Source organism: Chrysemys picta, chromosome 6, assembly GCF_011386835.1.
Source record: "Chrysemys picta bellii isolate R12L10 chromosome 6, ASM1138683v2, whole genome shotgun sequence".
In the NCBI taxonomy this organism is placed as follows: domain Eukaryota; kingdom Metazoa; phylum Chordata; order Testudines; family Emydidae; genus Chrysemys; species Chrysemys picta.
This window is the reverse complement of record NC_088796.1, coordinates 59,615,678-59,631,259: the sequence shown is the minus strand read 5'-3', so window position 1 is coordinate 59,631,259 and position 15,582 is coordinate 59,615,678. Positions and strand designations below refer to the sequence as shown.

Below are 15,582 nucleotides of genomic sequence, written 5' to 3'. Positions count from 1 at the left end.
AACAAAATATGGGAAAGGAGAGAGGTAGGACAAGAGTTGAAATAATAGGATTTTGTGGTGACTTATTTAAAGTGTGTTCCTTGCTGGTTCTTTCTTTTTTAATTTTCTTTTTATACATTTTATTATCTCACTCTTTATAGGTCATGTTGAAGAAGTGGGGTTTTAGAAGGGGTTTGAATGAGAAAAGGGTGGTGGCTTGGTAAACTGTTTCTAGTTTTAGAGGGCATTCCAGGAATGGGGGCATGTGGCTGAGCCTTATCTGGTTGCTGTAGTAATGTTGCTGTTGACTTGGTTTCCCTTGCTGGTAAGTTGGGTTAGTACTTCAGCTGAAACAAAAAATAAAATAAAATGGAGCACTGCATGCTGAAATGTCTCACATACCAATTACAATTGTTAATATTATCCATACATCTGAGTATTTGGGTTGCAGGAGGAAGTTCTGGCCGGGGATCAAAAGTGATTAGTGTAATGTGGAAAGTAAACACTTTTGAAGCTCTTACTTTTCACTCAAAAATAGAAACCAATATTTACTACAGACACCCAAATTAAAATATGGCAGGTTGTCTCGAGAGTTAACCATCAGTTATATTTTAATTTTGATGGTTTGTTTTTAAGACTTTTTTCATAGCACAGTTAAACATGGTTTTACACAGTTATTTTAATTCTTTCTTAACCACAACATCCTTCCTGAAAATTTTAACAAAACAAAGTCCCACTCAGTGTTGTATTTTGTCAGAGAGGGCCTGATTCTCCGTGCACTCAGATTTAGACTGTGACTTTTTTGCATGTAAAGGCTTAGGCCTATTTGATAATTACCTTCTCTTACTGGACTACACTTTGTTCTGCTGGGTCAGCTCACTCCCTGGGATTAATTTTAGGGTTACCATATTTTAATAAAAAAAAAAGGACACTCCACAGGGCCCAGCCCTGCCCCAACTCCACCCGCGGCCCTGTCCTGGCCCCGCCCCTCTGCTGCTCCCCCTCCCCTGCTTCCCACGAATCAAATGTTTGTGGGAAGCCTGAAACAGGGAGGCAGCAGGTAAGCTGGGGCTGGGGCGGTGGCGGGCGCGAGGAGGCGCGGCCAGCTCCGGCCCCCCCGGCTGAGTGGCTCCCTCTGGCGGCTGGCCAGCTCCGGCCAAGAGGCTCTGGCCCCGGTGTCTCTGGCCCGGCTCGGCTCGGGCCCTGGAACGCCGGCCCTAGTTCCGGCCGAGCACCCCCGGCCCTAGCGACCAGCTCGGCTCGGGCCCCGGGGCACTGGCCCCGGCCCCAGCCGAGCAGCTCCGGCCGGCGGCCAAGCACCTCCAGCCCCAGTCCCAGCGGCCTGGGCCCAGCTTGGCTCAGGCCCTGGTTCCTGCCGAGTGGCTCGGGGCCTGGCATTGGCCCTGGTCGAGCGGCGCCAGCCCCAGCGGCTCTGGCTCCGGCCCCAGCGGCTCCAGCCCGGCCCCAAGCCCCAAGTAGGGTGACCAGATGACAGGAAGAAAATATCGGGACACAAGGGGGGGGGGGTCACTGGCGGAGCAAAAAAAACCAAAACACCGAGTGCTGCCGGTGTAAGGACACAAACAGCTCCCTCTCCCAATTCCCTACTGTGACCCAGTGCTGCCGGCAGTCGGGGGCGGGAGCTGAGAACAGCCCAGGGCTGCAGGCAATCAGTGGAGATTATGCTTACCCTTCCTTAGGTATGCATACCTTCAGCCTCTGTTTTTTAGGAGCAGGGGAAAAAAACCAACAGAGAACAGCTGAGTGCTGCCGGCCGGCAGAGGGGAAGAAAAAAAAAAAAGCCGAGAACAGCTGAGTGCTGCCGACAGAGGAAAAAAAAAAAAAAAAAAAAAAAAAGCGGAGTGCAGCGTCCCGACCGAAGATCAATCGGGACGCGGGACACATACCTAAATATCGGGACGGTCCCGATTTTATCGGGACGTCTGGTCACCCTAGCCCCAAGATCCCTCCCTATTTTCCCGGACATGTCCGGCTTTTTGGCAGTTCCCCCCTGGACAGGGATTTGAGGACCAAAAAGCCGGACATATCCGGGAAAATCCGGACCTATGGTAACCCTAGTTAATTTGATTGAGCTTTCTCAAGGAATCCAGGGAAGTTATTTGTCAGTTTAGGTAGCTTCTTTAACTGAGCCTTCATAGGACAACATAATAACCTTTGCAGACTCTTTCTTCAAAGTCTGTCTGTGCAAGAATAGCAATCCTTTCCCCAAACTAGTCTCTTACACCTGTAGTTCCGGTAACCAGATTTGCTGGCTTTTGCCTCAGCCTCAGCAATACAGAGCTCCCAGCCATCTCCCCTTTTGTCTATTTGGTTTTCTGGAGCAATTCCTCTCAACAGTAACTTCAGTAGCAGTCCATTGAGACACTGCCTCTGACCCCTCAATTTCCTGGAGGGTATTGCATTTCCTCCTCCCTCCGCCATTTCTTGCTGATCTATCTATATAAGGGTCTGCTAATTAAGGTCCACCTCTTTCTCAGGTGCCATGGGGTGTGACTAATTAGACAGCCAGGCCAGCTCCCAGGCCTCTGACCTTAAGAGAGGGGTATCACTTATTCCTTCACAGTGCCACAGACGTGCATCTGAGCCTGCTTCAATGGAGCTGTGCTGACTTGTACCAGCTGAGGAACTGGCTCACTATGTCAGCTACTACTGATACATACAAGTAGATATGTGTATGCATGGCAACATGATTTCATATTTCTCCATATGAGCTTGTAAATATCCTATTAACTTCTTTAAAGACACATTCCTCTGATGTGTAAGCACTTTTTGCAGTATATGAGCCTTTTATTTTGGAAGGAATTCATTTTTGGAGGTCAGATGTAGGTTGCAGCAGATTAACTATGTTACTCAAGTACTTTAGATGGGCAAATATTTGAAATATTAAGAACATAAGAATGGCCAAAAGGTCCATCCAGCCCAGTATCCTGTCTACCGACCGTGGCCAATGCCAGGTGCCCCAGAAGGAGTGAACCTAACAGGTAATGATCAAGTGATCTCTCTCCTGCCATCCATCTCCACCCTCTGACAAACAGAGGCTAGGGACATCAAGGCAAGGGCCTTGAAGAAGAATGCCTGTGTTCATGGCCACATAAAGAGGGACAGAAATGTTGATGGACAGAACAATAAAGATCCTGTGGGCCATTGAACCAATGTGTGGTCTTGGAAACCGCTCTCAAATGGGTTGTAAGGAGATATCCCAAAATAATGGTCTGAATTCTGATTTTGCTGTACTTTGGTATAATTCCATCAGTATCAACAGATGTAACTCCTAACTTCACTGGTGTCATTGAGCTCAGAATCAGACTCACTGTGTTTTGATTGTCCTTAACATTCTTTTTAAATGATGACATAGTTTGGACATAGCAGCAACTTCAGTTGTCTGCTTCAAAATTTGAAAAGTACATTTTCCCCCTGTGTTTCAATTTAACAGCATTTGTCCAGTGAATACATGGCATGTTGGAAGTAGGATATTGTGTTTTCTCTGATGTGAAATGGCCCTAAAAGCTGTTTGACTGTATTATTGAAGCAAGCTCTTTGCTGCTAGGATAAGACTAACAGTCCACTAGCTTAGTCTTTTTATTTTCTTCACATCCTTTATTATAATAAAAACATTTTAGTGTCCTGTTATAGTAAAGGCATTGAATTGTTAAAGAAATGTCATCCAATTGCTCGTTAGATGGCACAATATGTTGCAAATTTGGAGATCTGGGTAAAACACTTTAAACTCAGGAGGTGAAACTTCCATCCTTTGCTTTACCTGGATGAATAGCATGGGCTCTGGTAGAGGAGAGAGAGCGAGAAGCTCCCTGAGCAACGAAGTACATGCCATGGTATAAAACTGCAGCCTGAGTCCTGCAGTTTCTCTAGAAATTCTTTAGGATAAATAAATGAGCTTTCTATCATATATAAGCAAAAAGGGAGCAATTCCCTATCTGTAAAAGCTCAAATGTGGTGTAACACTTAAATAGATATGGATCAGAATTCACAAGCTGAAATAGATTAAACTGTGTCAGCTGCATTAAACAGAAACTCCTCAGCAGACAATGACCTCAGTGATTGTCATGACCAAGAACACATTAGGATTCTTGAAGACAAACATTTTGTACATATGTGGGGGTCTGCAAATCAGCCTTTTTTGTGCTAAGGTCCACAGGTTTGTTACAGGGGTGGTACTGCAAACTGCATGCAGCTTGGGGGTAAAAATTGTCATTTGCTGGCACCAAGGAAATTCCCTACTTCCTGAAATTCCTTTCCTTTTTTTTTTTTCCCTGCCTTTGCAGCAGCTGGTGGCTCAGTCAGTCCTCCCTGGCTGCAGAGCTTTTTGAAGAAAATTCCAAACTTTATTTCAGATTTTTAGACTAACAGTTTTGGTTCCTTAATGTGTTTGTCTAATACCCAGCCAGTGCCCTCTGCAAGATTCACTGAGAGAAACAGGCTGAGAAAAGCTCGAGGCAAAAGGAAGGGAAGAAGAAAATTCATTTATCTCATCCTGACAGTTTTTCTGACCAGGGCTCTACAGAGAGGTAAAGATGAGGGAAACACACAGAGTGATACGAATTCTGGAGTATCTTGGATTCAGCGCAGTCAGATACTTGGTGCCAGGGAAGTCAGTATTCATCCTCAACAATGGCCTCCAACTATCAAGAACAATTTTTTTCACGTGAATGAATGTTTTTCTGTTGAAAAATGCCTTTTCTGAAATTTTAAATTTTGTCCCAAATTTTGACTTTTCATCAGGAAAGTTGAGTTTACAGCTCCCCGACTGTCCGCATGTGAAGTGAAACTGACAGAAGCTTTCCTAGAGGATTGGTGAGGCTGATTGCCCAGGCACTCTGCCACCCACTCCCTTCCCCCTCCCGTTCCACCCCTGCTTCCCCCGCCAGCTCTGGGAGCTGGACTGGGAGAGATCCCTAGGCACAATTCTGCTTCCCCTCCAGCTCCAGGAGAGACAGAGAACCCCTGCCTTCCTTTTCCTCCCACTGCCTTCCCAGCTGCAGATCTTCCCGTGGTAGGAGGCTGTGTGTGCAAGCTCCCTGACTCTCTGGCAGTCAGGTTGGAAAGTCTTTCAGGCAGGGAGCCAGGAAGACAACCCCCTCCACACCCCCGCCCCCGCTTTTTTTGTTCTGTTTTCCACAAATGGAATTTGTTCTTAAACTCTTTCCATGAAATTTTTTTTAATTATTATTATTATTTTTTAAAGTTTTGTCCTTGGTCAGGATGACTTTTCCCCCATCCTCAAAAATGATAAATTTTTCATGAAAAGGGATTTCATTTTCTAGCCAGCTCTAGATTCAAGATCTTACCTCAGAAGGATGATGTTTGAAGATAGCTATAATAGAAAACAAGTGGTATTGAAACAAACAAACAAAAAACCCTACATTTTATTTTTTAAAAAGGTTAGGTTAGAAAAATTTCAACTAGTTCTAGTGATGGATGAAGTAGGTGGATATATACATAAAAAAAGGGGGCAGTCATACTGGGTCAGATCAATAGTTCATCTAGCCCAGTATTCTGTCTCTGACAGTGTCTGGTGCCAGATGCTTCAGAAGGAATGAACACAACAGGGCAATTTTGTCATTCAGTCCAAGCTTCTGGCAGTCAGAGGTTTAGGGTCACCCGGAACATGGGGGTGTCCCTGATCATCTTCACTAATAGCCATTTGTACTGGAATAAGTTATGGTGTTTCTTTTCAAAGGGTAGTAGTTTATCATCTTCAAAAGGACCCCGGTTCATTCAGTGCACAGGGCAGATCTACTCAGCATTGTGTAGTGAAGTAAGCTGTTGTCTATAGGAACCTTGGCTCACCTGAAGTTTGAAGATTTGTAGTGAAAGAGGCAGGGGGTTGCAGTGAGAGAAAGGAGTATCAATCTTATGGTTAAGGCAGTTGAATGCCCCTATGGAGATGCAATCTATCTGTCTCTCTGCCACTGAGTTCCTATGTGATGCCGTCACTTACACCAAACTTTTCAGATAGTCACTTCTGCATGTAATTAAAGGCTGTATCATAATGGGGGTTGAATTAAGGTTGCGTGGGCAACATTCATTCTGGCATATCCTAACTTAAGAGTCCTTGACTTTGAAACCTTTTAATACTTTTTAATCCTTAATTTTGTATTTCCCATTTTTTTTATGATTCAGTTTATTATTCACAGCAATCTTAACTAACGCTAACTAAAGGTTTTTGCTTGTGAATTTAAACAAAACTCACTGAAATTATGCATTTTTAGGACATGTAAGAAAATTCATTTAAAAATGTCACGAATCAGTAACAAGTTATAACTGAAGATCCATTTATTTTAAATTTAGACTATTGAAAAATGTACTGCCGGTTTAGAGTTTTAACTGAAAATTAAAGCAGCACTCTCACTGATTTGATAAAAGCACTGATCAAGAGAGTTTAATGCAATGTCTTCTAAACATAAAATACTGTTATAATTGATATATCTCTCCTGATCTTTTTAATCAGACATCTTCTTTTCGTCATGCTCATGTTTCTGTACAATTTTTATTCTATTTCAGAGTTTTAGGGCAATGATAGTTGTATTAGCTAAATAAACTGTTTTCTTTTGAGAGAAAAATTCATCCAAGAGTTGGATCCAAGAACTGTAATATCATTTAGCTAACAAGATTATTCCTAAATAGAATGAGACAAACTACCAACATAACAAAGCAATTTCAAAGTGCAGTATACAGCTGAAAAGTAGTTGTTCAAGCATTGTTTCCCTTAGAGGATTTCTAGTTGTCTGAGAGCTTAAACACTTAATGATTAATGTCTTCTGTTTCATAGAATGTGTAAAGGCCTTCTGCTATCTGCCATGCCAATGTTTTTATTTGACTTCATAGTGAAGATAATATATTTCAAGACCCTCACTACATTCTAGGATGCTAGAGAGGAAGACAAAATTTTCCTTCAGACTCTGATTTTTCAGATGTCTTACTTTATCTTCCAGTACTAACTTAAAGGAATGGCAGATGTCACAATAAAGATATAGGTCTGGTTCTGGGGTGTCTATTCTGGATACTTGTGTGGAAGAAAATACTTCTCACGTCAAGTGACAAGGTGGAGTGTGGGAGTTTTAAGAAATTATTGTTGACGCTATTAACCAGGAGATTCAGAGAAGCTTCTAGTCTCTGAAAGACACTTCCCAGGTTTCTTGTTGCAAATTGAGACCGCCTCATTTGTGTTTTTTTATGTATGCAACAAATGGCACGAGGGCTGAAAGCTGCCTTTCAACCATTGAATGCTGACTTTCGTTTTGGCTACAGTGTTATAGGCTAGGATGGTCCTGAGTACATGGGAGCAACTTATTTGGACATAAATTTCAGTAAGACCCAAGACATAAAATAGTGGATTAAAACAAACCCCTAAATGTAAGTTTAAAATCCTTGTAAAACATTTCAATAGCAAGATTTTTAATCCCTGGGTATTATTTCTGATTTTGTCTGGAACGCTTATGCTATGAAGCGTTTTGTAATCTGTTGGTCATAAAGTTTGTCTTAACATTTTTCCAAAGGAGACAGCAGCCTTTCAGTGATCCCTATGTACTAATAGTCATTTTCTGACTGCTATTTTTTATGTTTGTTAAAGATAATTGGAAAGGTGGTTCATTTGCTAGTCATATCTATAGTTTGTCTCCATTTTAATCATTTAGTTGAATAAGCACCACTCCTAATGCAGAGATAGTGGCTTGACTTTCTACCACTTACTTTTGCAGTGTAGCCATGTGGGTCCCAGGGTATTAGAGACACAAGGTGGGTGAGGTAATATATTTTATTGGACCAACTTCTGTTGGTGAAAGAGACAAGCTTTTGAGCTCACACAGAGCTCTTCTTCAGGTGAGACCTGAACAAATGAGTTGCCAAATTCTGCACCAGCTTTGGTTTCTAGATGTGCTGTGTAGTGTCTTCTATTTAACCTGGGAGGCTCCTGATTTTGTTTGTTCTCACACAGGCTCTTCATTGCCAGGGGAAGCATTGCTAGTCTATATGGTCTTGTCTAGGTTACTCAAGTCTATGGCAGAGTGTCTTGTCCCCACATCCTATTAGGCCTCAGAGTGTAACAGTTATGCCTCACCCTCTTTTTGGCCCTGGGAGGGGCTTTCATACTGGATTGTTTTAGATTTGGAAAATAATCCTATTCCTGAAGAAAGGCACTGGAATTCTGCTGTTGGGAGCTTTGTGATTCAATGGCTTACATGCTCCCCGACCAGAAAAGTTGGTATTATCTTCACCAGCTTTCATTTGTTTCCCCTAACCAACTAACATCACCATGATCTTCTCTATATTGAGTCTGTCCGTTAATTCTTATCCATGCCCCATTCATATCCAAATACTGGGCAAGGCAATTGACTGTCTTGCCTGGATCAAGTGCTAGTGAAGAGATGGGAGCTGAGGTGCTTTAAGCATGTTGATGACACCCAGCTCTTCCTAATACCCTCAGTGGCTCCATATGCATATTGAAAGGAAGAGTTGTTTCAGAATCAAATGGTTACAAATGAGTTTCACTTTGTTTTGCTTTGCAAATTTATAGTGTTTACTGGACCATGTAGTTAGGTCAAATGTTATTTTAATTTGCTTTATTCATTTGAATTTTCTAATCAATGTGAAAAGTTTTATTGGCAAATTATCAACATGGTACAAGTATAACATTTTTTAACTTTGGTGTAAAAAATCCCATAAGAATTTAGAGCAGAGCTTTGATGTTAAAATCTAACCCTCAGCTACCAGCCAAGAGAGATCTGTCGAAACACCACCATTTTTATCCATTAACTACTTCATTGGATCCATAAAATATAAAAGGTCAAGATTAAGGCTTTAATATATGTGGGAATTTACTAGTTCTTGAAATAATCGGGAACTTCCAGGAATTGAGCTGTAGCTATTCGCCTGAATAACACAAGAAAAATAACAAGGAGTCCGGTGGCACCTTAAAGACTAACAGATTTATTTGAGCATAATGCCTCTGAAGAAGTGGGTTTTTTACCCACAAAAGCTTATGTCCAAATAAATCTGTTGGTCTTTGAGGTGCCACCGGACTCCTTGTTGTTTTTGTGGCTACAGACTAACAGGGCTACCCCCTGATAAAAGAAAAATAGCCTCTCCTGTATCTACTGGAACAAAACAAATTATGAAAAAATGAACAGAATAAAATTAAAGTAAAAATGGGAAAAGGAAAAATACTATTTATTTCAAAGGCTGATTACACAGAGGGCTAGATTGCTACCAGTGACTTTGGAGCGTTAATCATCCCAAAGAAAGCAGAAATAAGGTGGGCTATAATCTTGCTCTCCCTGGCTGACTGGTCATAGAGAAGGGACCATGCTGCACCATCCTCGAGGATTTTAGGTTTCCCAAGTGTGGAAACTCCTATTATAAGGAGCAGATGTTGGCATCTGAGGAACTTACATTGGTTTCTTTTTGGTTTGGTTTGTTCTCTAAGTAGCAGAAACCCAGTGCAAGTGGGAATATTCTAAAGTGAAAGTGGGATCAATTTATCTGCCATTTTTTTTTTTAGGGGTTAGCCGTTTTTAATTGTGAAGGTAATGCTTTTATGGACCAGCTTCTGATCCCATACCAGTGTAACACCATAGGCTTCAGTGGAGTTATTTCTGATTTACACCAGACAAAGTGAAATTAGAATTATACTCCATTAATTTTATTTTATAACAGATATGACATGTCACTATTAGACAGCTGTAAATAAAAGGAAATTTGCAAAAGCTATGAAAATATAGCCAGGGTCTCTGCTTTCAGAATGATTGTATATTTTCTGGGAAGCTGTCCCCTGGATGGTGTAATTAGAGAGAACTTGTTGGAATTCAGACAAGGTAAAGACGGAATGGTATGGAGAACACCTGTAGTTCCTATACTGATATTTCTAGAAAGAGTCTATTTGTTGAAATGCCATGGACAACAATGGTGTTATATAAATAATACTAAAAGTTTGGTCAGAGTGTTCCTTCAATACTTTATGTATGAATGCTTCCATTCCTTTCCTGTCCTCTTATTCTCTTCAGATTCCCCTTTCTTATTTTGGCAAACCTGCCACTTTGGTACATAGCCACGGTAGCAGCAGCAGTGATAGGAGACATGCCAAGGATGTTTCCACCAGTTTCAGGGGGGATTGATTAAGCTGGGCCACCACTGCCTGTGCCACTGTGGCTACACTGCTACTTATATTCACACTAGTTCAATGAGAGCTAGCATGAGTATATGTATGCAAGATGGGAATCTCACCCCTAGCTAGTAGTGTAGACGTAGGCTAAGAGTTTGCTAATAATAATATGTTAGGAATTAGCCAGCTGGGCTTCCACTAACAATGATTAGGTCGAGCATTTTGTAGTCATCACTACTGTGACATACATTACTTGTTCTGTACCAGTCTAGATTGGGTGGGAAGTTCAGAGCTCTCTTCGTGAATGTATCTGCTTGGCTTCACTCCATTAGACTACAAACCTGTAATTGACTCCATGTGAGTGCATATTGGTGCCCCTGTGAGGAGTTCCACTGAAGTCAGAGGGACTTTGTGTGGGCTTGGGGTTCTGCAGCCTTAGTTCTAGGATGTATTTTTTGTTCTTTATTCTGCCATATGTATTATATAGTTATTTTGTTGGTTTTTTTGCCTTTCAGAGAACAAATACAATTGGAAATAGTAATGCAGATTTTCCCTTGGCTGATACCGGAATGTACCAGTTGGACATTACATTAAAAAGGGGTCAAAATTTAGCAGCGCGGGATCGTAGAGGTAAGAATATGCAGATAAATGTGGTTTTGTATGTGTCGTGTACGTTATGTTTTTGGTAGTTGAATGAAATACAGTACTAATACTTCTAATGGGTTATTGGCCTTAAAAATGTTTTTAAGGGCTTGTCTCTATGGGAACACTTAGGAAAGTTAACTCAAATGAACTAAAGGTGTGAATTTAAAGTGCATTAGTTAAACCGTATTAACCCTGTGTGTGGATGCTTTCATTCAGAAGCTACAGCTAAAGTGAACTGTGGACTGTAGGCAAGCTCTAAGTGTTAGGTTGTAATGTTTGGCTAAGAACAAATATGCCCAAATGTGTTTCTCTGAGTAAATAATGCACATACATTAAAAAACTCTACTTGATCAGTTTTTGTGTCATAGTCTTGCAAATACAGTGTGTCTGCAGCTGCTGGCTACATATTAGTGCTTCACAAGTTGCATTTGGGTCATGCACTGGGCACCCTAGTTTAGGAAAAAAAGAAACATTTTTACAGGGCAAATTGACCTATAGGAATACATGGTTTAATATATTTTTTTTCTTCCAGTGGTGCAAAACCTGCATCTGCAGCTCCCATTGAAAACCAGACCACCTGAATATAGTATATTCAGACTTTTATGAGGAGTGAGTCTGATGAAAATCTGTCTAAAAAAAATACTTTGACTCTGTTGCAAAATAGATCCTGTCAGACACTGAGGAGCTGTGCGGGAAATATAATAGCAACAATAATATTGTCAAGAATCTTTCCAAGAAAAACTTATTGATCACATCACATGATCAGTCTAAATTTGCCTGGCTAGATTCAAATCTCAGCTACAGTGGTGTAAATCTGAGGTAACACCATTGATTTAAATTGCATTACTCCAGATTTACACCAGTGTAACAGATCTGAATATGGCTCTCTGTTTCAAGAATAACTTATCACTCTATTCTTCCTCGTGGTGTATAGGTACATTAGCAAAGTGTGCTTGATGTTCATAAAACAAGATATTATGATGTTCTATGAGGTAGAAAGATGCCCATATAATTGACTCAGTCTCTGAATCAAATGCATTAGAATAAAAACATAACTTATTTTATTTAAACTTGAAATTAAAATGTGAGTACAAATTTCTTGCTTTTTGCGTGAGCAAGATTCTTATAACTATCATAATTACATTTTTTAATTATTTTTCTTCTATAATTTAGAAGTTTAATTCCTTTGGTAGGCCTTTAGAAATATGGGGGCATTAATCAAGCAACCATGCAAGAGAGCATCTGAACTCCCTGCACACTGCAGAGATGCTCTGCATTAGCCTTGTGTAGGCCAGGAAAGAAGGTGGTAGGGTGACCAGGGACAGTCCTGATATTTGGGGCTTTTTCTTATATAGTCGCCAATTACCCCCTACCCCGGTCCCAATTTTTCACACTTGCTATCTGGTCACCCTACCATCAAGGTGGTGATGGGGCAGTACACAAGAAGGGCCATACAATTACGTATAGCCAAGTGTCCTCATACCCTGGGCTAAGAGCACAGAGGTGTTACTGTGCTATTCCAATCCATAGGTTTGAATAATGATCACAGGAATGCTTCACTGTAGCTTCTCACTCTAAGCCCTAGCTTGCAGGAGTGAATTGCTTTTCCACTCCTTTTGTCTAAGCCCTTGTGCAGTTCACTCAAATAAAGTCTGATTACTTGGCTTTTATGTGGCTGAAATTAATTTCACTCTTATGGAGTAGTTAAACTACATGATGGAGAATAATTGACTTTTAATTTTACCTTTTCATCTTCATTAGTTTGTGAACCGGAATTCCACACCAGTTTACAGGAACCTATTAATAAACATGTTGTAAACCTGGAATTCAAAACTAAATTACTACTAATTGTGACAGACCCAGACCAGTGTGGTACAGGAGTCTGGTAGAGGGCAAATATACTGGTCACTGGATGAGTAGTTTTCTGTTCCCTGAGTGACCAGAGCAGGGGCTGCACTAGAGTAATCAGGAACCTGCTAGAACCAGTTAAGGCAGGCAGGCTAATTAGGACACCTGGAGCCAATTAAGAAGAAGCTGCTAGAATCAATTAAGGCAGGCTAATCAGGGCACCTGGGTTTTAAAAAGGAGCTCACTTCAGTTTGTGGTGTGAGTATGAGGAGCTGGGAGAAAGAGGTGCAAGGAGCTGAGAGGGAGAGGGTGTGCTGCTGGACGACTGAGGAGCACAAGTGTTATCAGACACCAGGAGGAAGGTCCTGTGGTGAGAATAAGGAAGGTGTTTGGAGGAGGCCATGGGGAAGTAGCCCAGGGAGTTGTAGCTGTCATGCAGCTGTTACAGGAGGCACTATAGACAGCTGCAGTCCACAGGGCCCTGGGCTGGAACCCAGAGTAGAGGGTGGGTCCAGGTTTCCCCCCAAACCTCCCAATTGACCTGGACTGTGGGTTCTTCCAGAGGGGAAGGTCTCTGGGCTGTTCCCCAACCCACATGGTGAATCTCTGAGGCAAGAAAATCCGCCAATAAGTGCAGGACCCACCAAGATAGAGGAGGAACTTTGTCACATAATATTTTCACTGTAAGGCTGTTCAGATCTTCCAAGCAGAGATGGTATATATGAATTGTGCATGCTTCCACTTTCCCAAACTTGAATACACCGAGTCCACATCAGTCTTGGAAGGAAAAGTTTGCAGCTGTATTTATGTAGCTAACTACTATAAGACACAACACCAACATTAATCATGGCAATTAGCTGGTAAATGGTACAATTGATCATCAGAGATGATAAAAGCAGTTAATCAGGGGAAAACATCATTCTTTTTCTAGTAAGAGAACCAACAACTTGCAGCTGCATGTAATGAAGTGTTGACTTCTCAATTTTGAAAATAACGCCTAATGTTAGCAAATGGAATATTCATGTTTCCTGTATGTGCAATATGATGGAAGGAAATACTGTTGTTCATCCCAACTGACTTTCATAGACTGGCAAAATTCTACCCTCCTACCCATCCAGCCTCCTGTCCCAAAACAGTGTAGAACTTTTGAGTTACTTGATGAAACATGCTACACTTTTTTTGCTTCTGGCAATAGTATAGTGATTACACACATGACTTAAAATACTTCCCTTGGTCAAACCCCTTCCAAAATAACCAATATATTCAATTTAGTGTGATTATTTTGCAAGGTTTTTTCCTAATGGATTTGGAAAATGGTTACCTTGTAGGTCTGCCGGATGGTGGGAGCAACTAGAGTTAATGGTAAATTTCCTCAAACCCACCACCATGGGAGATGATTTTCGTTTTGCCTCAATAATGTAAAATGACACCACTTATTATAATGTGTGTTCAGACTCAAAAGATGTACTGTGAAACAATAATTCAGATAAACTTAAGGGACAGAAATGCTCCCACTAATATGTGTAGCATTAAAAGGATACTTTCAAGAAGATCAGGCTGAAACAACAGAGGGTCAGATTCTCCTCTGTCACCAGCATTCTATCCCTGTTCAGCAAAGTATGTAATTTAAGCATATGCTTAATGGTAGGCATGTGTGTAAGGGCTTTGCTGAATAGGGATGGACTTAAGTACTCACATACATGCTTTGGAGCTTAATCAAGTGTAAATCCATTAAAATAAATGGTTTTAGAGTGATTCATATGGGAGCAGAATCAAGCCCCAAAGTTGTACAAAATCTCATTTTAATATAAATATTTACATGATTTATTTTTACTTCAGTACAAAGTTTTGTTTCTGTAAATATTTCCATGGATTATTTGCAATTAATATATTTTAGCTCTGTGCTAATACATGAGAATCAGTAATTGAAAGTTACTAGTCTGTTTTCGTTGACTAAGTTGAGTGAAATGCAATCAGTAAATACTATAAATGATAAGTACATTTAAAATTTGACTTCAGTGGGATGACTCAGTGCACTAAATTAAGCACATGCTTAAGTGTTTGTAGGATTAAGCCCTAAATGAATATTTCAGATTTCAAACGTTTTCAGCAGAAAACAAGTTTTAATTTTAAAAACAAAAACCTAATCTTTCTTTCCTGATAAAATATCCTTTTGAATATTAACCCTAGCCTTATCGTTTCTTGACTTCTTTAGTGCTTAATTTTGCATTTTTAATGTTTGTTAGTATCAGTTTTGTATAGAATATAAAGATAATGTGCTGAGATTCTTTGGTGGAAATAGGCTATCTTTAGGATGGAGAGGCTAACATCTTACAATTCTTCTTGATGTAGAACTTTGAGGCTATAACTGTGTGGGAATAACTAAAACATGGTAACTTTTGGGGGGGGGGGGACTTCAATAAAATAATGGCAAATGTTTAAATCCCTGTTTAAATATATGTAACACTGTTTGGGTTTAATGTAAATTCTGTGAAGCTACTTTATATTGGTGGCATTCCTTTTATAAATGTTTAGTAATATCTAGAGATTGATATAAACTCTTACAAAACATGTGGTTAAGTAGTTGTGTTTCAAGAGAGAGACCTCCACTAAGACATGTAAAGTGAAAGGTTAATATTGTTGAAAAAGAAAAGTTTCCTTGTCTGAGACAGTTTTTCCACGCTTCAGTCATCATAAATCAAAATTCTCATGAGATTATTTTGAGCGACTTACTTAAAAGTATTCTTCATATTTTATAAAATATCATTTATTTTACAGTGTATTCATAACAACTTCTTATGACCCTGAAATCTATTTCCTTAGTACTATTTTCCTTCAGTCTATGTGGACACTGCTTTGTTCTTCTTCGAGTAGATGCAGCTGTGTATTCCACATAGTTGTGTGCATGCACAGCACACCAGAGCCTTAGAATTTTGCCTGGTAGTACCTGGAGGAGGTAGCACTCGAGCCTC

At 40.5% G+C, this 15,582-nt stretch overlaps 1 protein-coding gene across 10 annotated transcripts in view; it reads left to right on the top strand.

Moving 5' to 3' along the window:
* The window catches only part of MCTP1 (multiple C2 and transmembrane domain containing 1), a 473,721-nt gene that overhangs the window by 193,798 nt on the left and 264,341 nt on the right, over positions 1-15,582 (top strand). For 9 of the 10 annotated variants that reach the window (XR_010588809.1, XR_010588810.1, XM_008172983.4 and 6 more), the window contains exon 2: positions 10,633-10,747. Coding sequence is in view for 8 of the 10 variants with exons in the window: in XM_008172983.4 (XP_008171205.1) it covers positions 10,633-10,747 (115 nt within the window). In the remaining 2 variants the exon portion in view is untranslated. Of the gene's footprint in view, positions 1-10,632; positions 10,748-12,766; positions 12,981-15,582 lie in introns of those variants that run through there. The other variant, XM_065550188.1, reaches the window with a different exon arrangement.